Source organism: Paramormyrops kingsleyae, chromosome 4 (assembly GCF_048594095.1).
Source record: "Paramormyrops kingsleyae isolate MSU_618 chromosome 4, PKINGS_0.4, whole genome shotgun sequence".
Taxonomy (NCBI): Eukaryota; Metazoa; Chordata; class Actinopteri; order Osteoglossiformes; family Mormyridae; genus Paramormyrops; species Paramormyrops kingsleyae.
The window spans coordinates 21,024,729-21,050,256 of NC_132800.1; the positions used below are offsets into that span (position 1 = coordinate 21,024,729).

Genomic DNA, 25,528 nt, shown 5'->3' on the forward strand with positions numbered 1-25,528 from the left:
GTAACAGCGCGCGGGGGGGGGGGTCGCTGAGTGCTGAGTCGTATAGTGTGTAAAAGTTGCCAACACTCTGACTCAATAACTACGGAGTTCCAAACTTCCCCTGGTATTACTCCAGCAGAGTAACTGTATGCTGGGACTGGACTCCGGAGCAGTGGAAACATGTTCCATGGAGTGATGAATCACGCTTCTGTCTGGCAGTCTGATAGATGAGTCTGGGTTTGGCAGATACCTGCCGTATGTTACCTGCCTGACTGCATTGTGCCAACTGTAATGTTTGGTGGAGGAGAGTGTCGGGGTCAGCACCCGTCTGTCCCAGCCTGTCGCGTCTCCTCCCCATTTGGCCAGCAGGTGTCGCTGGCCATCCTGTCCTCCCTGTTGTCCAAGTCCTTAGTGTGTTTCCCCAGCTACCTCGACTGCTGCATAGCTCTATGGGCTGAGTGTGCACCTATAAACTCTGCAGTTGTGAGTTTGAGGCCAGCTGCCTCTGTTTTTGTATTTATTGGATTTTGTTCCTTAATGTATCTCTTGTATCAGTTTTCCTGTTCCTAGTTTGTGCTTTGTGTTCTGTTTCGGTTTTTGCTTTGTGCCCTTGGTTATGTATTACTTGACTTGTTATATTCTTCTGTTTCTTAGCTTCGCTGTTGGTCTCTTGGTACCTTGATTAAGTTTATTTGACTCACCTGTTTCCCTGTGTATCATAATTACTCTACCTGATTGCTCATTGTCCTCCACCCTCTCTGACTGGCTAATTGTTTCATGTCTCATGCCTCCTACTTCATTACTCAGTTCAGTTTGTGTATTTATGTTCCTGCCTCAGTTCAGTTCTTTAGTAGGTCACTGCTTCAGAAGGTTAGCTGTTACACTGTGCTGCATTATGAGCTTGTGCTGTGTTCCCTTGCCTGTTCTTGCTCATTCTGTTGTCTTGTTCTTGGTGCTTGTTTCCTTGTCATTTCTTGTAGTTGGTGGTTTTTTTCCCCACATTTTGCTTTTTGACTCCTTGAGGTCCTTTCCTTTGTAGTTTTACCCAGAGAATTGTTTCCTTAATAAACGCCTTTTGTTTCTGAGCCGCTAGTGGATCGTCACCTCCTTTTTCCTGCCTGCACCATGCCTCGCTCCCGTGACAGAAGGTTAATGGTATGGGGTTGCTTTTCAGGGGTTGGGCTGGGCCCCTTGGTTACAGTGAATGAAACTCTTAATGCTTCAGCATACCAAGACATTTTGGTCAATTCTGTGCTTCCAACTTTGTGGAAACAGTTTGGGGAAGGCCTTTTTCTGCTCCAGCATGACTGGGCCACAGTGCACAAAGCAAGGTCCATAAAGACATGGTTGTGTGAGTTTGGTGTGGAAGAACTTGACTTGCCCACACAGAACCCTGACCTCAACCCGATGGAACACCTTTTGGGATGAATTATAGCAGAGATACACTCAAAAAATCTTGTGAAACACCTTCCCAGAATAGTGGCAGCTGTTATAGCTGCAAAGTGGGGACCAACACCATATTGATGGCTATGGATTTAGAATGGGATGTCATAGAAGTTCCTGTGGGTGTAATGGTCAGGTGTCCCAATACTTTTGTCCATATAGTACATGTCACCTTGTGTTTGACCAGACATGGGTAAATGATAAAACTAGATATGAAAAATGTCAAGGCTTATTGTGAAAACAGATGATTGAATGTCAGACACAGGAGCATTGCCAGAGATATTGGACCCCCCCCCAGTCTGGTTATGTTCCTTTACAGGCACCCCTGATGAGACACATATGAGTTTCATGGCTGTTATGTGTCTTATGTGAGCTGTAGTTCAGGCTCTGTGGCAGATTTAAAGCAATACAGCCTCTATCATAACTACCATGTATTATTGCAAACCTGGAAGTAGGTCAGCAAGAGACATATTATATAAATTGTTGGTTAATGGAGGAACAAGGGGCAATGACTTTGTCAACAAAGAACGAGCCAAGTGTTATGGGCAAATGAACCATGCAAATGAAAAGCAGTCAATCTAATGTTAATTATTTACTCTGGAATGTTGAAGCCCCACAAAGACTATTTGGGGCGTCATTGTTTACAAGCGAATCTTATCTGAAATACCATATGAATGATAATGCTACAAATCTACCCACAGATTTTGCTTCGACGTCTTGTGACTGAACATTGAACTCGTCTTCAGTGAGTAATGATGCAGATATCAAAAAAAAAGAATTTCCTATGTTTACTATTTGTCCACAAGTTTAATTTAAGGTTAAATAAAGATTGTCCACTGACTGGCTTTTGGGATTGACACCGAACAATTTCTTCTCATAGCTGCTGGTCAATAGATAACACCTTCACCTCCATTCATGACAAATTATGTCCTCCAAAGACAAGGCCAAATCATTTGTTATTGTTTATATTCTTCCCAGTACAGCCATTCTAAAAATATTGTCTTCCATGAATTCCAAAAATGACTTAGGAGCTTACTGAGATACAGTTGCGTGTTCATCTAGACTGGATTTTTTCCATGCTATTATTATTGGCCACCCTTCACGGCCTTCAGTAATGTTGTCATTACCTTTATCAAACAGCAAAATACTACCGATAAACTTTGGCACAAGGGCAGTCTGCATGTGGTCTGCTGATTTAGACATTATCAAAGAACCACATGTTCTTCTTAGTCCAAATCACATGCCTGCTAATCTTAAAGGGCGGGTCACAGCATATGGTGGGTTTCAGTTGTTATCTGTGCTGCCTACACATACAAGTACAAGCATTTTGAGAAATGCTAGGCTACAGTCATAACCATCTGTTTATGCAGTAAGTCACTGGTACCTAGGGGCTTAGTATAGGATATAAGGCAGGGAAATACCCGAGATGCGATGGCAATCCATCTTAGGAGGCACACACACTATAGGTAATTTGAAGATAACTAACGATGTTGGGTTGTGAGCGAACACGTGGTGAAAACACGCAAACTCCACAAAGAACAGGGTGGGGGAGGGGTGGAATTTTAATCCTCAAAAGGGAAAAAAGGAACAAATTCACACGCTTCACTTCCCGAAAATTCTTCCCTATGATACTTGATCATGGATATTCCAGTAACCAACTCATTACACTGAACAGAAAAGGCAGACTCAACCGGAACTTTAGATCTTTATGTAAAAACTAACTGGGAGCAAACTGCACGTTTGAACTGAGTCATTGTGACGGCTGTTCGTGGGCATTTTGCAACATGCACGTCCTCATCGAAAGATCTTTCTTGCACTTTTGTCCAGGGTGTATAGTTATTTTTGTTTTTCCATATCTGAGCACACGTCACGCATCCTGCACGTCTCCAGCGCGCGCCCCTATACAGGAACAGAACGGGGTGTGGTGATTGGTGACGTCACTGCCATCAGCGTCCTCCCATTGGTCGGCGCGACTCACCAGACTGTCCGTTCGCTCCGCAGGTCCACGCTGTTGTCATATGAGATCAGAAAGCGACGCCCCTCTCATTCTTGCGTTATTGATAGTGGGATATGAAACAGCTTCAGTTGCGCGAACTTATTTTCACTCACATCTAAGTTCTGAATGAACGTGGATTCATCGGGCAGCCCAGGTAATAAAGCGATTTTTTCAATACCTCAGTCGAAATCAGCAACATATCTGTGACATTAATGCAGTGTATTAGGAGTTTCTGCTTATATTTGGGCTGGTGCTGTTTTAATTTACAAATGTGATTTGGCTGCGCCGCCTGATGTTTTCGCTATGGCGCTGGATCGCCCGTAGTACCGCAGTGATGACGCTGGGTGACAGGGGGTCGTGTCTTTCTCTCCCCCTCTCTCTCTCCAGCGTTAGTGCCAAATGCCAGAGCTGGAAGCGCAGTGCTGGCACTGTTCGTGTCCGACAGGAACGAAAGCTAAGAGCACCCCAGGCGTAACCTCCATAGCCTCGGCGGCGGTAATGATGGCCGCGGTCTCAGCCCCCCTGAGCAGCGTCCGGGACACTCTGCGCCGCGTCCAGGCGACGCACTTGATCAGGCAGGGCCTTGTGCTTTTCGCCGTCGGGGTCTTGTTGGCGCTGGTGCTGAATTTGCTGCAGGTACAGAGGAACGTCACCTTATTCCCGGAGGAGGCCATGGCCATCCTGTTCTCGTCGGCATGGTGGGTTCCACTTTGCTGCGGTACAGCTGCTGGTAAGTGTCTCTGCTATTTATTCTGTATAAAGTAGCGTGCATGATGTGCAACAGGCCTTATAAAGCATGCTTTATATAAAAAAAGCACGAATGCATCCCGTTTAGTGTTCTTCCATTATTGTTTTACTGTGAGATGGTCTGGTTTTCATGGAGACTTAAACTATACGAGGGGCAGGTTATGCTTCCACTATAAAGCTTCACATTTCTTCCCAACAAGCTATAACCTGTAAGTGAGCCATAAATAGCATCTGTACAGTTATTTTGTGTGTTAACTAAAAGAAACGACCCTGGGGTACGAGTTCCGTTTCCCTGCATGTGTCTCGTTCACGGTCCTGCCCGTTCGCTGGTTGGCTTAGCATCAACTCGGCGCCTCCTTCTGATTGGCTGTCGTCGTAACTGGTGAGCTTCTGTTGCGGCAGCTGATTGGCTCTCAGCTCGAACGTGCCACTCGCCGAGGGAGAGGAACGGGGAAGCCCCGCGCTGAGGGGATTTGAACAAACGCAGTTGTAGTAAACTCCATTCTGCATGGAGAAAGAATTTTGATAATGGCGGAAAACGGTGCGCTCCCAAGCGGTTGCATATGCTATTTAATATGTTATATGCCCTAGGAAACTTTTTGCTCTCGTATGGTGTGTAACCAAAGTTGCATTTTTCTTGCAGCTGTGGTCGGTCTGCTGTATCCGTGCATCGACCGACACCTGGGGGAGCCACACAAATTCAAGAGGGAGTGGGCAAGCGTCATGCGCTGCATCGCAGTGTTTGTGGGCATCAACCACGCAAGCGCCGTATCCTTCATTTACTGACATCCCCCCCCCCCCCCTCGCAGGGCTACTGTCAGTGAACATGCCTCAGTTGCCCGTCATTTGCAGACTATTTTGCCCCCAGATCAGCATGCTTGCTCGCAAAAGGGGGGGGGGGAAGAAGATGGTCAATCCACTCGCCCCCCCTTTCTGAGTTACGTTTTTCATTTTTCCATTTGCTTATCCATTTTAGGTTAGTGGAGTGTTATCCATTTGTGTCACAATGCAGTAACACTGTAGTCCTTAATGACACCCGCTGCAGAAACTAGACTTCGCCAACAACGTCCAGCTGTCTCTCACCCTGGCGGCCCTCTCACTGGGTCTCTGGTGGACTTTCGACAGGTCAAGGAGTGGCTTTGGTCTGGGCATTACCATCGCCTTCCTAGCAACGCTCGTCACACAAGTGCTGGTCTACAACGGTGTCTACCAGTAGGTATCCTGTGCCCTAGCCAAGCTGGCTGCATGTAGAATGTAGCTATTGTTGCTGTTTCACCGAAGCTGGAACAGAAGGGTGAAGTAAAGTTTTCATGTTGGCGATCAAAGGACCGCTTGTGTCTCTGCTCTGTGTTCCGGAAATGAGAACGGCATTTTGACCAGGCCTAGATCTGGCCAGCTGGGTTAGTTCAGTGTGACCCTGCTGGTTGCATGGATAAGGCGGCTTCTGAAGGTGCTGCCCGTTCTTCTGTCACACAGGTACACCTCGCCAGATTTCTTGTACGTTCGCTCCTGGCTCCCTTGCATCTTCTTCTCTGGCGGAGTCACGGTCGGAAACATCGGGCGGCAGCTGGCTATGGTAAGTCATGCCTGCCTCTCGCGCCGCGTCGCGTGCAGCCCAGTGTCCCATCCTGTTTGCTTTACGGCTGTATCCTCCCTCCCCCAGGCCAGTGCTGAGAAATCCCACAACGACTAAGGAAAACGGTGTCTCTCATCCCAGTGGGGGGCTGGGTGCTCTGGGAAGATTCCTGTATGTGCAGTTTCCCCTGGAAGGAGATTATGGATGAAGATCCACGTTTTTCATGTCGAGTTCCTCTTTTCTGGAGACTTTTAGAGGACTGTGCCAATTCCGGAGCCGACTGTTGGAACATTAGCGTCTCCTTGTGGCCAAACCATGTGTCTTTTTCTTTTTTAATTATTTGATCTTGGTCTAAACCTATCCACAGTGTTTGCTCTCATATTATGTATAAGGACGGGTGTTTTGTGAAAAGAATGGCACTACAAAACTTCTGATGTTGAGCACGGAGCTGTCTGTCAAAAAGGAAACTTTTAAGGGCGATTCTGCTGTTGGCGTGTTAGCGCCCCCTACCTTAGCGCATCCTGACATACAGACTTGTGTGCTGCGTTAGTGGGGTGTGCGTCTGCTGAGTTCTGAGCTGTCTCCACCCTGGCGCCGCACGTGTTGACGAAAGGCCGCTCTTCTGAGCAGACCTGGGCCTGTGGTGGCAGGGGGCGTGTTTCCGGAACCAGACTGACGCGTGAGGGCCAATTGGGGCAACCGCATTGCTCCAGGTTCGACGGCATAGGGTGCATCTGCCCTGCGATCTGCAGTCTGTGATTGCCTTTGTAATATAACTGAGTGCTTTTGTCACTGTTGAAGTTTCATAAATTGTAAATAACACATTTATGCAGAGCTTCCGCGTATAAGAAAAACAAAGACGTAGTTTGTGTCGGGGCCTCGTTAACCGGGGTCACCGTTATTGTACAAGTGTGTCCCTGTCCTGTATCATTTTTTATGTTCCTGTGTTTCTGTCACTCATTACATGCAGGCTGGACGTAAACTGTGTCAAAAAATCTGGTCAGAATATCTTTGTCTTGCCCTGGAGGTAAAGGATAGCTAGTATTTTTTTGGTTCCCGGTTCTCTGCCCGATGGTGTGTCTGACCCACGTGTATATGGGTGACTAACGTCACTAGACGTGTCTCTCGTGACAGAAGAGACTGCCATCTGTCCCATGTCTGAGGATGATTCGTTCAGTCTGTGGCCAGTGATGGGACTTGCCTGCTCTGCTTAAGGTGTTGGGGGGGGCTGGATGTTCCACTGCCCTCCGCCCACCGTGTCTCTGCATCATAGCTGGGCTGCAATGGTCTCTGGAGAGCCTGGTCCGGTACTCAAGCCTTTGAATCTTAGCTGATTGGATGGAGCAGCTTTAGGTAACGTTACAGCTGTAAGAGGCGTAAATTCAGGTCTTAACCACAGGCGACAAGGAAAAGACTAAGTTTTTCTTAAATCGGTGTGGTGTTTATTGTCCAGCTTTAAACTGTATTCTTTCTATTACCTTGATTTCAAGGAACTGAATAAACATAAACAAACATTTGTTTCCTCTTTTGTGGCGTGCAGAGTGTGCTCGGTGTCTCCATCCACGTGTGCAGTTCGGCTGGCTGTAACCCCGCTGACTGCAGAGCCCCTGGTCTGATATACTGACCACGTGACTTCTCCTGTAATACGACATGTCTTTATTATATTATGCTGTTCTGAATAAAATACTGCAAGTGGGACAGTTCCCACCGCTGCTCACGGCGGAAGCAGCTACCTACTTGGGACTCTAGCCTAGAGAAAATAAGATAAATCAGTCAGTGAAGTCTTTGATCTCCGCTGCGAGCTACGGTCGGGCTTGTTTGAAATTCCCTGCGGTTTTCGATGCGCGCCGGGGCGGGACGATCGGCGGCTCCTTCGCGCAGCGGTGCGGCGGTACAGCTCGCTGGAGTCCGGCTTCTGCAAGCTCCGGCGCAGCGGGACCGGAGCCTGACGGACTGGGGAGTCCCTGCACGCGGTGGGAGATGCTGTACGACGTGGGAAGCCGAGAGGCATCCGTGCTGTTTTGAAATGGGGTTAGAAATTACGTTTTCCCAAACTGCATAATAAATGTTTAAAGTCGTCAGTCGTTGTTTTTTCTTTCTCAGTAAGTGTGGCACATAATTAATGTGATATTTGAAATATAAATACCATGACATTGAAACACAGCTAAGTGTATAACACCATGTAAATGATATGCGTGGGGTTTCCGAGATGGCTTTGCTTAAGTCTTTGTAGAAATTCCAGTAGAAGAAAAGTTTCTATCGTTGTCTTAATCCCCCAAATAACAGGAGTATTTCAAATCGACGGTTTTTCTGTGCGTGGGTCTTAATTATGGGCATTACTCAAATCCACAATAACTACGTGAGACTATAGTGCAGCAGTTGGATTATGACACATTTGTAGGTCTGGAGTAATTTATAATTAATGTATAGGATTGACAAACAAAGCGCAGTAATTAATCTGAGTAATCCGACATTATGCGTCTGCTGTTGAAATACGAATTGATGTATTTAGCCGTAACAGCACTCTGAGTCTAACAGGGCATAAAGCAGCTGAAAGGTGATGGTTTCTGTCTGCATTCCTCGGTAACCATCCGACCCCGTCCTGTTGCCTCTTCCCCAGATTGCGTCATAGTTCAGATGGTTGAACATGTGACTCAGAAGCCGTTAGCCTTTAGGTTATGGGTTTGAGGCTGGCCAGGGGCCTATGTTTTACTTCCCAGTGAATGTCACTTTGTTTCCCGGTTAGAGGTTTGCCCTGCTTTTGTCCTGTGCCCTGTACGTACTACGAAGCGGGGTTACTGGTTTATCGGGGTAACTTGTCGGATTTAAGTTACCGCAGTTTAAATGGACTTCATATTCGTTCACTTACATTTTGCCCAGACTACCTTAAATCCGACCACGATAAGCCAGTAACCCCGCTTCGTAGTACAGGCCACTGCTCTCATCCATTCCCGTTTGTGTTTTGGTTTCATGTTACTTATTCGTATTGTGTAATTAGCGTTTCTTACTTGCAGTGTTTGTAATTGCAGTTTCCCTAGTCTTTCATTAGTATAAGTTACTGGACCTGTTGCCTGTTTTCCCCGCGCCGTTGTTATTGGCTAATTGCCTTTGTGTGTCACATCTTCCTCAGCTCGCTTGTATTTTGTATTTAATCGCTTGCCCTCCTTCTATGATTCATCGTGTAAATGTTACTGTGTGTTTGTCCGTCCTGTTCCCTGTGTGCTGCTTCGTTCCGTTGTTGTGTTTATTCTGTGGTTTTTAGTTAATTCTTTATTTATTTAACCTGTTGATTTTCTGACCCCTCGTGGTCCTTTTGTTTCGTAGTTTCACCCAGTATTTTCAGTTTCCCCAGTAAATTCCTTTTTGATTTTTAGTGGATCGTCGCATTTTTCCCACCTGCGCCATGCAGCACCAAAGAGCTTGGCGAATAGCCAACGACGTAGGTCAAGAAGTAGTGGGATTCGCGAGTGTTTCCCAAAGCCCTTCGTTATCCGACATTTAACGAACGAACTTAAAGTGGTTCTATGTTTGATCCTCCCCGGCGTCCACGTGAGAAATGCACAGACTGTCGGTAACGGGGCGCCTGCAACGTGGCTTATTCCTCTAATCAGGAATGAGCTGCAGTGACGATATTCATGCCGTTAGCCCCTCTTCCTTTCTGGAAGAAAGCAGCTAAACGTGACCATTCCTACTGCAAAAATACTTCTCAAGGTAAAGTTTTTGTCATACTGTCTAAAATGTTTGCGTGAAGCATTGTAAAGTCACTTCATTTTAATCAGTGTTTGCTTACCTTCTAACAGGCATGGTTAGCATGTGTCGAAGCTATTGTGTCAAGTTAGCATAGCAAGTTTTTTCTTTGCTGTAGGGACAGTTGCAACCGTCCCAACATGCTATTGCGCTGAAAGAGAAGCTGATTATACTTCCCGCAACTGCGAGTCTGATGTGGACTAATTGCCCTCTTACCCTTTCTCTGTGACACACACACAAGCTACTTCACATGCACTCACACACACAGATGACTTCCCTGCATATCCAAAGGCACTCTTAAAAATACTTTACAACATTTACGTAAACACACACAGTTCACTTCAGTAAGTCTTCACCTGGCGTGGATTTCCTGTTACCCTCTGTCACACACACACAGGCCTGCATCACATACAGTCAGTCACACACACACACACATCCAGGCGCACACTCGAAAATATATTCCAACATTCACTTACACACACACACTGTTCAGTTTAGGAAGTAGTAAAATACATTTTGTAGTTCAAATGTCTGTCAATAAAAGTGATTGATTGATTGAAATGTGCTGTGATAACCAAAACATGCAAATTACTTTTCACTTTGTCTTCATAAAGCTAGTTTAACTTGGGGAAGACCCTTTCTGTGCATAAATAAATTACAAAATTGTTAAAAATGATTTATTACATTTTAATGAATGTTGCAACTCTCTTCTGCTATGGGGTCAGTTGCATCATTTGACTTTGTCCATTACATGTACATTATAGGTATGATGTCATATATACAAGTTTCAGCAGTATGGGTGGATAGCTGACAGATGTGGGTTTAATGTGTTCATATTTTTTTCTTTCCAATACAAATAAAGTATTATCACATTAGACATATGCAAGTGGAAAACAAAAACGAAAATAAATCATCTGAAACAAGCAAAATCACCCAAAACGAAGACCAAAATTAACCTGTTAGTCGAAAATATATAAATGGGCTCAAAACATATGGCCCCCTAGCAAAAAAAAAAAAAAAAAACAATGTCGATCAGCAATAGGAAACCGAAGCAACACTTCTCAAAAGAAGAGTTAAAGCAACTTAAAGAAGCGGCCAAAATGAAATCTTAATAAAATAATCACTGCAATGCTATGCAGCATAGCTCGCACAACCACAACAGCAGGAATGTCTTGTACATGCACCGGAATCACATCCTCCCTGAGCACAGAGCCCACGCTACAACAGAGTGTTTCTTTATGTGTTTTTATGCCTCTCCTCGGTCACGGTTTGGGGATTCAACACCAGAGTTAGCAGGTATTCGTGAAAAGGACACCCATTGTCTCCCAGTACTAGCCACTAGCAAACCGCTCCAGACTTGGACCAGATATAAGCATCGTGCTCCCAGGCCACTGGGCCCCAATGCCTATAAAAAGTCCTTGATAGTTATATATCACCTGGACACTGCAGATGGGATTCAAGAGGTTGGGTGTATGTGTAGGGAAAAGCACTCCATCCACTACCCCCACAATACCAGGCAGGCCTGCAGTGGCATTTGGCAAATCTGATGACTTATGACTGGACTTGACTTGGACTTGAGGGTAAATGACTCGTCTTGGGCCCTATGACTTGAGGTTATAGTCCCCCCCTCTGGATCCCATAATTGTTCATTTTATCATTTGACTTGGATTTGAGTCACAAATTTGATTACTTTTGACTCGACAAGAAAAACGATGGAAACTCGACATGGACTTGAGGGCACCTGACTTGAGAATGGACCCGGACCTGCGATATTTTGACTCGAGACTTGATTCGGACTCACCAAGGAGTGACTTGTGCCTCCTCATTACTCAATACAATAGTAATCTGGTCACTGCATGCACAGATTTGGACACAACGGCCCTGCCAAGGCTACGTGCATCGCTGACGGTCTGCAGGGAGTATAGAAACAGCCATAAGAAGCAGCTCTGTGCTGACGGGAAAGTTCCAGTGTGTCCCTATATCAATTTATCCTGCACCAGACTAAGGAGGCTCATTATTTCACCCCAGGCCAGCCTGTATTTCTCTATTAATTGTTTATTACTGAGAAGGTCCAAGTGGTCGTCTCTGTCCACAAAACAATATTTAGTCCCGCAACTTAGTTTTTCGGATGGCGCCGTCTGAAATGCCATCTCATGTCAAATCTCTGGATAGTTGCCGTTGCTGGTAGCAAAGGGTGATTCACTTTCCCACATTGCCGCCTGTGACTGAATACATATATAGCAGATTCGATGAGTTAGCTCACCTCGTACCAGGGTCGTGCGAAAGTCAGAATTTATGACTTGAAATTTGACTGAATTGGCCGCAACCTGAAGAATGTTAAACTGAAATGAAATGTCAGGAAGAGCAATTCAATAAATTTCATTTAAACGAAATTAAATGCAGGCACACATCACTGCAATGCCATTTAACATAGCAAAGCATACATTATATATTTACCTTATTGATGGTAAATATATATACTAACTTTGTATATCTACAAGTGAGTAAAGTGTGCTTTATATTAACATGACTGTATAAGTGAAACAGAAAAAAATCGTGCATATCTTTTCTCCTATTGCAAATATATACATTTGGTTTACGTTAGCCAGCTAAATCCATTTTCATGGGCACAAATTTAATGTTCATGCATATTTAATCATTTACATGAGCTAGCATTTCTGAGGAGAGTTTTCTTGGGAGTGTTTGTGGGTTGTCAGCTGGGTAGGATTGTGAAACGGTTACTTGTATGACTGTATATGCAGTGCTCTTCCACCATAGTACACAAAATCACAGTTAATTTATTCTGTATGCGGCGCTTCAAATGTTGCAACGACATTTTTTTTATAGCAATGACACAGCAAATGCCGTGTGTTTACGTCTAATTCGTATTTTAAGCCGTATTGTTAGAGTTGAGTAAATTCAATTGCATTTTAGTTCTACTTCCTTAAATTCGAATTGCAATTCTGCATCTCGTTTCCAATCCAATTCAAATCCAATATATTCAAATTCAATTGAAATTTAATCCACATTCACAGTCCTTTTTTTTAACCTTACTATGCTAATTTTATAGCCAAAAATATAATTTAATATTGTATTATTATTATTTATTTATTTATTGCTGTTGTTGTCGTCGTCCAAATAAATAGCGTCAGAGTGTTTCTTTTTTACTTCTGCGTCTGTGTATAAGAGCTGATAGAAGTTCAAATAAAGAACGAGTGGTTCTGCTCAGTAGTTATTTTACGAGATAATGAAGTACTGTACTTTAGCGTCGCGAAGCTTTCGGGAGACGCACCCATCCATCAGCTCATACAATTAGGAGAAATCGACAAGTCACCGCCAGGTGGCGCCGTTAATCCGGCCTTCCCAGTCGCTCTGCTGCAAAGGACCGAGGGATCCGGACAGGAGTTGTAACAAGGTGGTGAAATGTGACACAATGTAAGCCGTAACTATGGTTGTGAGAAGCGCGTGAAACCACCGGGGTCCAAAACACTGACAACGTGCCAGAAAAAGTGTTTGGTGTCCTACCCAGTGGAGATTTTTTACCTCCAGCAATCTGCCAATTACTCACAAAGCTCTTGTTGCACAGTCGTTTTTTTTCTTCCGTGTCTTTATTAATCTGTAACCACACGCAGACAGTACCTGCTGACTGGTGGAAGTTAAATAGGGCTGTAAAATAATTGAATTAATGGGGGGAAAAGTCTCAGAAGAAATAGTTCTACTTGGCATCGGGGCTGTCAGGTTTTAATAACATCCTGTTAATTGAAAATTACGCAGCGATCATTCGATAAGAAAAAAAACTCGGTGCTTTTGGTTCTAGATCTTGAGAAACGTCCCCATGGGTTCACGTATAGTAGTACTTAAACTGTAATCTAATCACTGGGCATATATTAAAAAAGCGAGACAACACTCTCCAATTTTAATTAGGGCATTCTCCCCTGTGTTAAAACTACATCATTTTTGAGTCCTAAACTATTCCAGCTTGACAAATTAACATTTCAGGACGTTGTGATAAGTATTAAGCCCACGTGAACATGAGCCCTAAATTGATATTACTAGGTCAAGGTGATGGGGTTCTCGTTGTTACAGAACCATAATACGATATACGACAACCGAAGCTGTCAACATCACCATAATCCCGCTGGAGAAAAATTGAAAAGGTTAAGATTATTCTCTGTTTTGTTTTGGCTTGTTCACACAACATTCGGTGGATTGTGGGGGGAAGTATTGTCAAGATGCTATCCCCTAACCACCAAAAAAGACAATAACGCGAAATAGCACTTTAGTACTTGGCATCGAACAGCCATCCAGATTTTCTCAGCTCTGGCGTTGAAAATGAACCAAACTGGAGACGATTCTGCTCCCTCTGTCGTTATTCTAAACAAACAGAAATAAACCGATAAATGTTGAGCGTATAGGACTGGAAACGTGTTAATGTGCTATGAGTGAATCGGTCGCTTTTCACCGATCAAGGCGGCCAAGTGTATTTCCTTTCAGTGATTCTCCTCAAGCGTGCTCGTGCTCATGCACATACACGACAAACGTAAAGTTATTCTCATGCAGAAGACACTGAGAAAAAGATCGAATTTGTAAACATGTTCACTTGCTGCCACGGCTCCTTAAAATCCCTCGTTGATAAACAGTAGGACGTGAGCACCGTTAAAACGGACGGTCCTCGGTTCAAGTCCAGCCTCGGCACATCCGTGGGTCCTTGAGCATGACACTTGACCCTCAGCTCCCTGTGCGCTGAAATGGGTGGCTGCCCTTTAGAGCAAGTTGGGGGAGGCAAATATTTTGAAATTTACAATTATCAGATTTTGATGCACGCGTAGCTATCGAAATGCATTCTAAAGGGTAACATTTTAAAATGTATGACATGCATTTTGTTGTCATATTGTTCTCTTTCGGAAATTTTTGATGGATGTTTTAGTCGGTTTCTTCATCCTCCTCTTCCTGCATGGGGTCATATAATAGCACGAAGAGAATCGCAGACTGCTGGGGCTGTATAGTCTAATGGAAATGCAAGAATCACATGTAACATTCATCAGTAGAGGGAAATAGACAGCTAGTAGGGGAAAAAACAACAAAGAAAATCTGACAGTACAATGAACCACATGCTAAAGTCAATTTTTAAAAATAATCCGAATAGTTTAAACAGTGTGTTGCAGTAAAGCCCCTGGAACGGGTGGTCAGTGTCAAGCTGCCTGCGGGAAAGGTAAAATGCTAAATCTGCTAAAATGAAACTGCCTGACTGACAGTTTGCTGCCAAAACAGGTGGCAGCACACGGGACAGGATACACCTGCACGGCGACAGAGAGCTGGGCCTGATACAAAGGCCGAGCGCGTGCCGGTGGGGGGCACTCACATCACTGAGGCATTATGGGAAATAAAAACATTGTCAGCCGTGGCAATAGTGTCAGTTTCTGTTTTAAGAAGCGCTAATTTTACAGCTGAACGCCCTTTGCAGCGATTACTTCACCCACTTCATACCTTTACCGTCCGGTTGAAATGTAGGCCAATATGACGCTATATGCGTCGTCTTCGTGTAGAGGAATGGAGGTAATAGCGTGGACCGACAATATACTGAGATGTATTATTAAAGAAGGTTCAACTTACAATGCAGTTATGATCTTATTAAGCAACTCGTCAGTTCAAAGGCATAGCAGTGACACTTTTACAAAAACCGATGCCTTTTTAGTTATTGCTAAAGTTTCCAGCTATGTTCACGATAGTGCACTATCACTGCGGCTGTACCCTCATGGGTCTGCCAATTGTACCCTTAGCTGTAGGTAGTTGTACATTTTAAGGTATGGAAATCGACTCTGAATAACATTTCTGTGCCACTGATGGTACATTAATACTGTTTGTACCTTCGGGATGTTCAAAAAGTACATACAACACCAGTGACAAGCAACGGTACAAATTTTTACCTTTTTTTCTTAGAGTGCGCGTGGCTCTGTAGTGATCGCGACAGCATCGCGAGATAACGCAAAAGACGGGACAATAAGATAACTTTTAAAATGCGGGAAATAGTTCCCAGTAACCCATTGAGTGTATCAGATTTACGGAGAAGTTAGTACTGCACTACCTTAGGGCCCTCTCTCAATGAAAGGTGCACCTCTCATGTCACTATAGCAACGGATTAATGTCGAAATCTATCCAATTTCCAGCGAAAACGCCCCCATTGTCATATTAGCTATTTTTAGATCAGTCCTGTCACTGGTTATTATATTCAGGGTTCTTTCACAGTTAAGAATAAAGTTTATAAAGTGATCATTGTATTAATGAATTATGAACCAGATTACAGGAGAACGCATAACACCGAAAAAGCCGCATTGAATGAGAGCGGGTCAGATAAACAGCGTCGGTCCCGCGGCCACGCTGACTCGCCGTAGCGCGGTTAGAATTAAGCCAGATCTCTTTCCATTCGAAACTGTGCCGGCTTATCCCTGAGGTGGTCAATGATGTCCCTTTAGAAAGTGACGCACCTGTCATTTACGCATGGCAGCACTTCTGCTTTTAATAGGTCCATTGACTGAGCTTTGACAGTCGCCCGACAATCCGAAAATTACAATTAACAGAAAACGGGTTGAATACCTACTCTGAACACTGCCTTATACAGACTTCAAATATAATATACCAGGGGCCCTAAAGGTTTACGTTTTCTTTTAATTTTATATAGGGCTATTAAAAACCCTATATATTTTAACAATATGGTGGAGACAACCATAGACGAACCATAAATAAAAAGTCGCTGTCTACCATTCCTAAGATTTGAACATGCAATTTGCTGTCCAGGGCTAATATGCTTGAGATTTTTTAAGTACTGGATGAACACCGAGGTACGAAAACATATTATGGTTTATAATGTGTAGTCTGAGCTCAAAAAATGTTCGGAAAACTTGCGAAGAAATATATAGGCAGTGGGTAAAGCAGGCGAGTACCCACCAGCACGCGGTACCGACACTTCTTTTTCTTTTAATCAAAGTACCGGGAGCATTTTCTGCATATACCGACACCTCCTATAATCTACTGAATAATAAGGAGACTATTGGCACCTGTTTTTTCCCCACTTCAAGCACTGACATTAGGCGAAATTAAAACTAATGCATACGTTGCAGGTCTCGTTATAAATACGAATTACATATTTATATAGACATAATTTAACCACATTAATTTACCACGCCGCTTCACGCCACAGGACTAAGGCCTATGGTGATATACACATATTGTTGGCATAGAGCGTGTACTGTCGTGTTATGTAGAAATGTTTGTGGTAAATGTTACTGTAAAGCGTATACTCGCTGTACATTTACGATTCTTAAATCAAAATGATGCATATGAGTCACTGAAAGCACCGGAAAACGGAGAAACGCTGTCTTCTCATCTGACAGGCATTACTGACACAGAGCATGCTATGTCTGGGAAACTGAGATCTTACACTGTAGCGCCAAATACTCCATAACGCGCTACCTGACAGAGAGGAAGGTGCCATCTCATTATTCGCAGTAATGGCGACGCAGGTGAACCTGTACCTACCTGTCGTCATGGTTAAAAGAGTCAAAGTCGCTTGAAATAAAAAGCGCAAATAAAATCTCCCAACAGCGAACACAAGGCTTAGAAATAATAATAATAATAGTTATTATAATAATAATAGTTATTATAATAATAATAATAATAATAGCTACGCATCTTTGTCCCCTGACAACAGCAACACGGGAGGAATAAGAGCCACAATAAAGAGGAATTGTAACAGAGTTCTTTGATCCTGGTTGATAACCTGATCGGAATAGCGGGACTCATGTTATGACAAGTGTGAGGAATTCACCAAGAACCTTCTGGGCTGTGAGTAAATGAAGATTTATCGGGAGATTGCACAAAAAAACATTGATCTATAGCATGGTATTACAAAATCTGCCTTTGATTAGAGTCCGATAATATGAATGGGACACTGTGAAATCCGTCCGCTTTTTCACCGTTTAGTAACACGGATAGTAAACGTGGAGTACAATTCAATGGTGCAACATAAGAGGACAGAAGTCTGTTTCCTGTAATAACTGTGATGTGATGACAGAATGCCTAACACGGATAATTTGTCTGCATAACTATGCTGGATGAAATAATTCTTCACCACTGTAGCCTACTTGGTACCGAATCGTTCTGTTACTAGCGGTGTACTCACATTTTAAGTTATTTTATAAGCCTATAATAAATGAGTTATTATAGGCCTATAATTTAAGGGGGAAAAATTAACACTGGATAGATAGGGAATTGTGGTTGATATGCATGCACAGACACAAGGAAGAATGCAGATGAAATTCAAGTTGTACACATCTACACGATTGAGTTGACTGTAGTCGACTTATGTGACAGATTTTATAAAAGCCATCCTCGCGGTCCCGTGTTTCGTGTGTATTCACACGTATTAAGCAACTTCATATAATAATATAAGGTCACGTGTTTATCTCGTAATCAGTAAAGCACTCAAAAGACCAAAAAGGACAAAAAAAACCTGTCTAGTAATAGGACTACATAATATGTATCATTTTTAAACTCCACCAAGTAAACTGAAGGATTAAACTAGGACTTTCAACAGGCGGCAGCACTGAGTTTCCCTGGGGAAGGCCGCGGCTTTTTTATTTGACGGTGGTAACGATAGCAAAGTAGACTTATTTAACTTATTGCTATTTTAGCTTAGATATCAAGTTAAATAATGCCTGTGTATGATCACAGAATGAAAGCATATTTAAAGTCGCGAACCGTGCAAAACCGGGAATGATCATTAAAACAGTAATAAAAGAATTAGTGTATACGTGTAAGGATTTTTATTTATAACTCTCTTAATGGGACTTCCATGTGTTGTTTTGGCAAATGCAAATAAGAAATGAATAGAAAATGCATAAACCCACACGACTTACCGAAGTTGGTCGCTCATGGGCGCTACTAGCAGGTTTATAAGATACGGTATATTTGCCCAACTGGTATAGTATATTTAAGGGCGCATTTGAATGATTCGCCCATGTCATTTCTACTGAGCATAATCCTGATGATTCTCTGCGTTGGTATTATTGCCATCTGAGTTATTCATGATGGAAGTCTAGACAGAGACAAAACGAAATCACTGAAGGGAAACTTAGGGGGGAAAATCCCAGGGGACTCGAGCCTCAATAGATAGCAGTTCCTCCCGTCCTTGGTTGCTTTATTGAATATTGATCAGTCTCGTTTAAACAATTGTGCGGAAATGTCGCCTTCATCCCAATCCTGACAGAGAGACTCTTGATAAGTAAATGCAGGGGACGCGTCCAAGCGGCATTTGTTCGTTTAATTTTCCTGCGGGCATACAGGCAAATTCTCCGAAAAGGCATAGCCTACGTTCAGGATTTGTTTACAAAACTAATAAGGCATATTTATATCTTTAGTCCTATATAGGCCTACGTGATGTTTTCACTGTATCTTAAACTGTTTCTCCTGTCGCACATAAAACTGCAATACCTGTTCACAAATGATAAGCCTATAACTTTAAAACTTGAACGATCCAGAATACATAGAAAAGTTAAGAGGGAAATTCGCTATTTCAACGGGGGCATAAAGCGTTACTACTATTGTGCTGCAGCCGGTTCTGCCTAACCACAAACACACAGGAGAAATTCCCACGTCGTGACACAGAAAAATAATCGTGCCAGTTTATAAACAGCCTGCATCTGAATTCAAATTTCTTACGGCCTTTGCAATCATATTTTAATCTTCCCTTTAAGTCAATGTCGCGCGTAGGCATGCAATTAAATCAACGGCTTTTTGTAGTTGGATTGCACCCACAACTTAAGAACAACTTTAGAACTTGGTTAGCAGGCCTTCACACACAACCAGGGGCGAAGAAATTCGCAGAAAGTGTGCCGTGGATGTTATTTTCGTAGCTGATCTTGGATGTATACTTGTACATCCAAGTACGCTTTACGTTACGCCTTAAAGACAGATAGATAGATAGATAGATAGATAGATAGATAGATAGATAGATAGATAGATAGATAGATAGATAGATAGATAGATTAATTGAATATTTAAAATCAGTATATGAAACAATACACGAGAAAGATATATAATATATAAAATCAGCAATACACGAGAAATATACACGAGATAGTAACAATTTCGGGGAGAAATTTAAGTCTGAATTGAATCTTTGAAAGTAGGCCTATGAGCAAAATTATAAGAATTAATAAATCGGACTTTTGAATGGTATAAGGCACAGTGTCATATTAACCTAGCAAGTACAAGAACTTAAATAAATTAAAATGTACTTAGATAATGTGATTGGTTTTCTCTAAATTCATAAATGTGTTACTTTTTGTTGTGCTTAATTTTGCATGTGTTTTATGGAGTTAAAATGTTGTCTTAGGGATCTTTGTATACAAAATACTGCAAGTGCAAGGGCATCAAAAACGCGCGACGATTAAAATTACAAAACACTGAAATTCATCCATCCATCTTCTGCAAGGGCGCGTGGAAAAATTATGTTCATTAAAAATATAATGTTAGTTTGAGATGCGACAGCAGGTGGCGTAATGATTAAGGAGTGAGTTTAAGAGTCCTGCGTACAAGCTCGAGGAGAGATTCCCCGTTTCTGATTCGGGGTGCTCGTCTAAATGTACGCCTGGCTCGTGCAAAATTGAGCGAAACTGTATTGTATAGTCACTCTGAACGATTTTTTAAAAAATCAATTCGTTATTATTTGACATGGAAATCAAATGCTTCGACCACTAATATCTGTTAGCTAAAACCCCCAGATGTTAATGAAAACCATCCCTGTGTCAACTGCTTTCACTGGGGAAAAATAGGCCTATAGACGAAGTCGACGACGTGAAGTAAACCTGTCCGGCGGTATAACTGTCATTCTGGTCAGTTTCGGTAGCCAGAAAAACTGTGAAAATGTGGTTAACAGGTGTTAAAAGACCCTGAAAACTAGAGTGGAAATAGTGTGAAAAGTGGAGTGAAAATGCTACCCTCACTCCCAAAGTGGCGACGTCAGTTCAAAATCCATAGATGTAGTGCTTCTCTGATTTAATTAGGCATAAAATACTTAATAAATAATAAATAATTAATAAATAATTAACAATACAGAAAGGACCCAGACTTCTGTTCTACACGCAACCACTGATATACCTAAATTGTGAAATATGAAGTGTATACGGATTTTTCTCCACCTGCTAAATTAAATGAGTCTAAAGCAATCTAAGGATTATTAGTTTTCGCCTTGATGATTCACAGTTTAGCGGATTTTATTTGAACTATATATATATATATATATATATATATATATATATATATATATATATATATATATAAACACACACACACACATATGTGTGTGTGTGTGTGTGTATGTGTGTGTGTGTGTGTGTGTGTATGTAGGCTGCATGGCATGCGCTACATTATACAGGAAATACTACAGGAAATAATACAGGAGACACAGGGGCCACATAGAATCTAAACCAGGTTCATGCAATGCGGCTGCCTAATGATGTATTATTTAGAGGATGTTAGACTATATCTCAGCGCCAGGGGACTTAAATACAGGCGAACTTTTCAATTATTTTTCCATGGAAAAGGCATCCGTCTATTAAGCAAACTTGTTCTTAGAAGAACGATTACTTACGCAACTCATCTTACTGTTTCCTTAACTAAATATCATTCCTCCTGAAATTAATTTGAAAACAACAACGGTTAAATTCATTGCCACGAATTTATTGCTGCAGAAACTTAGCAATTATCTCTTCGAATAGCATACTATCAATGACAGCAATCTGACATTAAAACATTAAAACATTTACATTTTTTAGATAGTAATTTTTGCAGGACCTTAATTTATCAACAGTTTCTAATTGCAAAAAAACACTCTTATAATATACACTAACACCTTATTTACAAACAAATAATTTCTCATGATTGCGTAGGGTAGCTATATTTCACGCTGTATTTTACATTTTGACACTCTCTTTCCCATAAAGGTTCATCAGGCAATAATCTTTAAAAGAGAAACTGCCCTTTGATGGATAATTAGCAGTACAAGCATGTTGTCTTTTATTTGACAAGTGATTGACCAGCATGCGTCGGGATGTCATTTTTAAAACGCAATATGCGATTGACGGAGGTTCCAAGTTAAATCCGCGCCTCCGTGACCGCGGCACATGCACGCGCCGGCATTTTACCCCAGATATATTTTACCATAGAACTTTTTAACTAGTGCAAATGAAACTGAAATACCGTATTATTGGTCAGACGCAGTTTTTCATGCCGGAGTTAAAGAAACGTGATCGTAAAAGTTAATCGCACATTGAACGTAGGAATAACTGATGTCCTGAAATACCTAGAAAAAGGGAATCAATCTCTTAATTAGGTTAAATGTGCTTAAGCAATTTAGCAATAATAATATACCGCAAGACACATGTTTGAGTGTGCTATCCCATTCAAATCGATGACCTATCAATTGCAAATACCTCAGAGAAACATGCATTCAGGTTGGAAAGGCAAAAGTGGACGGATTAACAGCATCATGCATAAATCATTGGTGGGTAAATTTAATGAAAGTCCGAGCAAAGAAAAGCCCCATAAACGTTAAACTGCATAAGTTAAAATCTGCAAAACGCCAAAAATATTTTTGAGCCGGTGGTGGGCAGTGAACAGCAGTAGGGAGGATTCAAGTGTGAAAAGTCTGTGAATAATACGCTCATTAGGGTCTGATAGAAAGAAAACCGACCGCACAACGCTTCGCCAACTTCTTCGATAAAACAGTGACTAATCCATTTAGAATGTCGACAAACGTCTGCACGTGATGTCCGTGCCAAGAAAATAAAGGTGCACTGAGTGGTTTGGCTGAAAGGTGAAGTATCAGTTATGGAAAAAAAAATGCTAACCTCACTCTTGCATGCAAAGAACATCTGAAAAATATCGGGAAACCTTCTTGACTTTGGCTGAAATATCTCTTTTTAATTAAAGAAAGCGCCCACTGTTCAATGAAGCATGAAGGTGGGCCTAGGATACACAGAAAAGGGCAACCTTAACTTGGCTAGCCCTAACTTACTCCAGTTTTCACACCTGGTTCTGAGAATGCAGCCAATGGACAAAAAGCCGACAATATATTTCTGCTCACAGACAATGCAGCGAAATCGGTTTGCGTGGGGCACACGTGACTGGTTCGATTTTGGATCGATCTCAATTTTGAAGTCAAAATTACTATAGTTTTTCTCTTTCTAGACAAGTCTGTCCACTCAATACAGATAAAACTACTGGTCTTTCACGCATTACTGAAAGGTAACAAAGCAAAATTAATACACATATTGTTGTTTTGTAATATCGATACATTTAGCTATTAGCTTTGTCCAATCACGGGCTAGTTATGGAGCATGAAAGTCGCCTGAAATTCCGTTTTTATATTCTTCCACTCAAAAAGTTCAACCGCCCTCTTAAAAGTATATAGTTTAGTAACCTAAAGAATTTGACGGTAAACGTGTTTGGATTTTAACTTTAGTTAATAATTATAATAAGTCTTCGTCTGGGAAAAAGTACATAGGCCTATCAAAAATAATAATAATATAGCCTAGATCACAGTGGCTTATAAATTTGCACGTTGTTAAATTATATTTGTTACTTAATGAAAAGCAACCAATTTTATGCATTACGTTTTGTATATTAATATGAATGAAAAAATATTTCATATTAAGTAAACTTATTTACATAAAATATTTAAAGTAAACTATCTTTACTTTATACTGTCGCACTTGACGCAACATAACAACAAGATAATTAAAGAGTGTTGTTAAATAAATGTGCCTTAGGTCGTTTTAAATGTCACAATTATTTAACTTGATTTTGCCGTGATATCCTTATATTTATTAATGCATACTCAACTATAGTCCTATTTGTCCAATAAAAACGATTGCACACAATGTGAAACAATATCCTTGTTCCAGGCAGACTATGGCATTAAATATACCTTAGCTCAGCACTTCTGCCTTCTGTGGTGTCATTGACGTGCTTTGAAATAGGCGAATGTAATATTATGCTATATGTGCCGCTTACATTATTGCTATGCGGAATGCTGGAATAAATGTTTATTGTGTGTTTGTTTAAAATTAGCCTAAACTGTTTACAGCTCTATTGTCTTGGGGCACGGTACCCTAATAAAACAATTTGAAAGTCAGAGAAATGGCCTAACTCTTTTTGGACTGAAAATAAAGCCGTTTAACTAAACGGGGTGACCAAAGGCTGGGGCGTATTAAATTAGTCCTGTTTTATCTGAGGACCCTTAACTGGCTGCGCGGTTTACAACAGCGTGTAAAACAGCGCCGCAAAAAGCTCGATTAGACGTTCTATAGCACAATCCCGCTTTTGAGAAAAGCGCCATTCAGATGGGATTTATCTCCGCCAGGACGATCAGTAGGATTAAAGAGTAATTAAAACCAATAAATGATCTTCTCCTCACATTCTTCAAAGCGTCCACTCTGGCGAGGAGAAGGCCGGCGTGCCTCATTTGCATCTTCAAAGTAAACGTGAAGAAACAAAAGGCCAGGTTAAGGCGTTGGAAATCGATACTGTCATTATTAACATTTCATTAAGAGATTAGGGAACAAAATATCTTAAAGCAGCGGTTCTTGGCCCTTTGAACGAAATCAGGGGATTTAATTTTACTGTAAAGTTTACCATATTAACAGGATTAAAGTCTAAAGAATTGTGACAAAAATGTATGACATTTAAGCACAAATCGGTTAGTCATTTCTCCATAGTTCCTGTAGCCTAAAGAAATTTTTGAAGATATTTCCTGTGTTCCCTTGTGCGGAAACAAGTAATTTATTCCGTGTACTTCAAAGTAGGCTTTTTTTTCTCCAAACTTTCAGTTTAGTATTTCTAGATTACTTGGGGCTAATCAGAAGAGGCTACGCTAAACGATGACGCATAGACTACCTTTTTTAATTACAAGCAAATTATTTTTTGGGAATGTGCGCATAACGTCGTATATGGGACAAAAAGCGGAAGCGGTAGATGACCTTTATTCCCGTTTGTATAGTCTCAGTGTAGGTCTTCATTTTTTCAAAGGCCTACAGGAAGCTGGCAGATTTCGAATGACCCCTGCATTGTAATAAAGCAGATATTACCACTATTCATTGGGCCGTATCCGTGTGGGGACCTCTGCTCTGATCTGCGAGCTGGCGAAAGGCGCGCGGTTCATTCACAAATCCTCTTCAGAGCGTAACCTTTTTTTTTTTCTCGTGGCAACTCTTAAAACTAAAGCTGTTTGAAGACCTGGACATCCTTTAAAGAGTGACTGGGTATCAAAAGCACAGAAATTCACCATTCCTTTTAAATCGCCGTATAGTGTAACTTCTGGCAAAGAAAGGTAGGCTACCTCGGCACTTTAATGTTAAAAATAGGCCTATACGTGAACAGAAGCAAGGAATTCCAGGAAGGAACGGTATTCCAGAAAAGATCTGAAACTCGCCGTATGTGACCAAAGGTGCACCTGAGGAAAACACAATGCCAGTTTACTCGTATATTATGCAATATAAAATAGCGGCATTCACTTGATTGTAACTAACAAAAGACAATCGATATTTCAGCGTCTTATTTTGTTACACAATCACGTAGAAAAGCAACACAACAATTAAGCTAATTACATGATGTTATATAAGGCACGTTACATATCATAACGGAGACAAATAGCAAGCGGGATTAGTGCTTAAAGGCACAAGAATGTCAGTTTGTGGTAGTGATTGTGATTAAGGAAGCACAGCAGAGCAACGTAGAAGTGTCTTGCGGGGGATCGTGTAAATCAGAATTGGAGCACTGAGAGGAGCCGGGAGGAGGCACCGCACAAGCACCAGGCCTGGATACCAGCCAACCTTAAAAACCTAGAGCGAAGGGTTTGATATGTTGGCGGGAACAACTGTCATCGTGCGCGTTCGCGTCGAACTAACCATAGCTCAGCGCGTCTGACAGCATCAAACCTTAACTAAAATGTGTAAGCATATTACGCAATTAACGCCGAATGT

At 41.9% G+C, this 25,528-nt stretch overlaps 1 protein-coding gene across 1 annotated transcript; it reads left to right on the forward strand.

The window, feature by feature from the left end:
• The first annotated feature begins 3,413 nt into the window (after positions 1-3,413).
• On the forward strand, positions 3,414-7,255 carry insig1 (insulin induced gene 1). The gene is made up of 6 exons (XM_023804883.2): positions 3,414-3,572; positions 3,806-4,148; positions 4,809-4,933; positions 5,211-5,377; positions 5,642-5,741; positions 5,829-7,255. Exons 2-6 carry the CDS (start codon positions 3,818-3,820, stop codon positions 5,856-5,858), a joined length of 753 nt encoding a protein of 250 aa, XP_023660651.1. The 5' UTR covers positions 3,414-3,572; positions 3,806-3,817; the 3' UTR covers positions 5,859-7,255.
• Positions 7,256-25,528: the final 18,273 nt, after the last annotated feature.

Excerpts from the sequence above, each read along its gene's own strand:
- insig1 (XM_023804883.2), top strand. The coding sequence starts at position 3,818 with ATGCCAGAGCTGGAAGCGCAGTGCTGGCACTGTTCGTGTCCGACAGGA. Across the intron at positions 4,149-4,808 it reads TTGCTGCGGTACAGCTGCTG|CTGTGGTCGGTCTGCTGTAT; the intron begins GTAAGTGTCTCT and ends TTTTTCTTGCAG. Across the intron at positions 5,378-5,641 it reads GTCTACAACGGTGTCTACCA|GTACACCTCGCCAGATTTCT; the intron begins GTAGGTATCCTG and ends TCTGTCACACAG.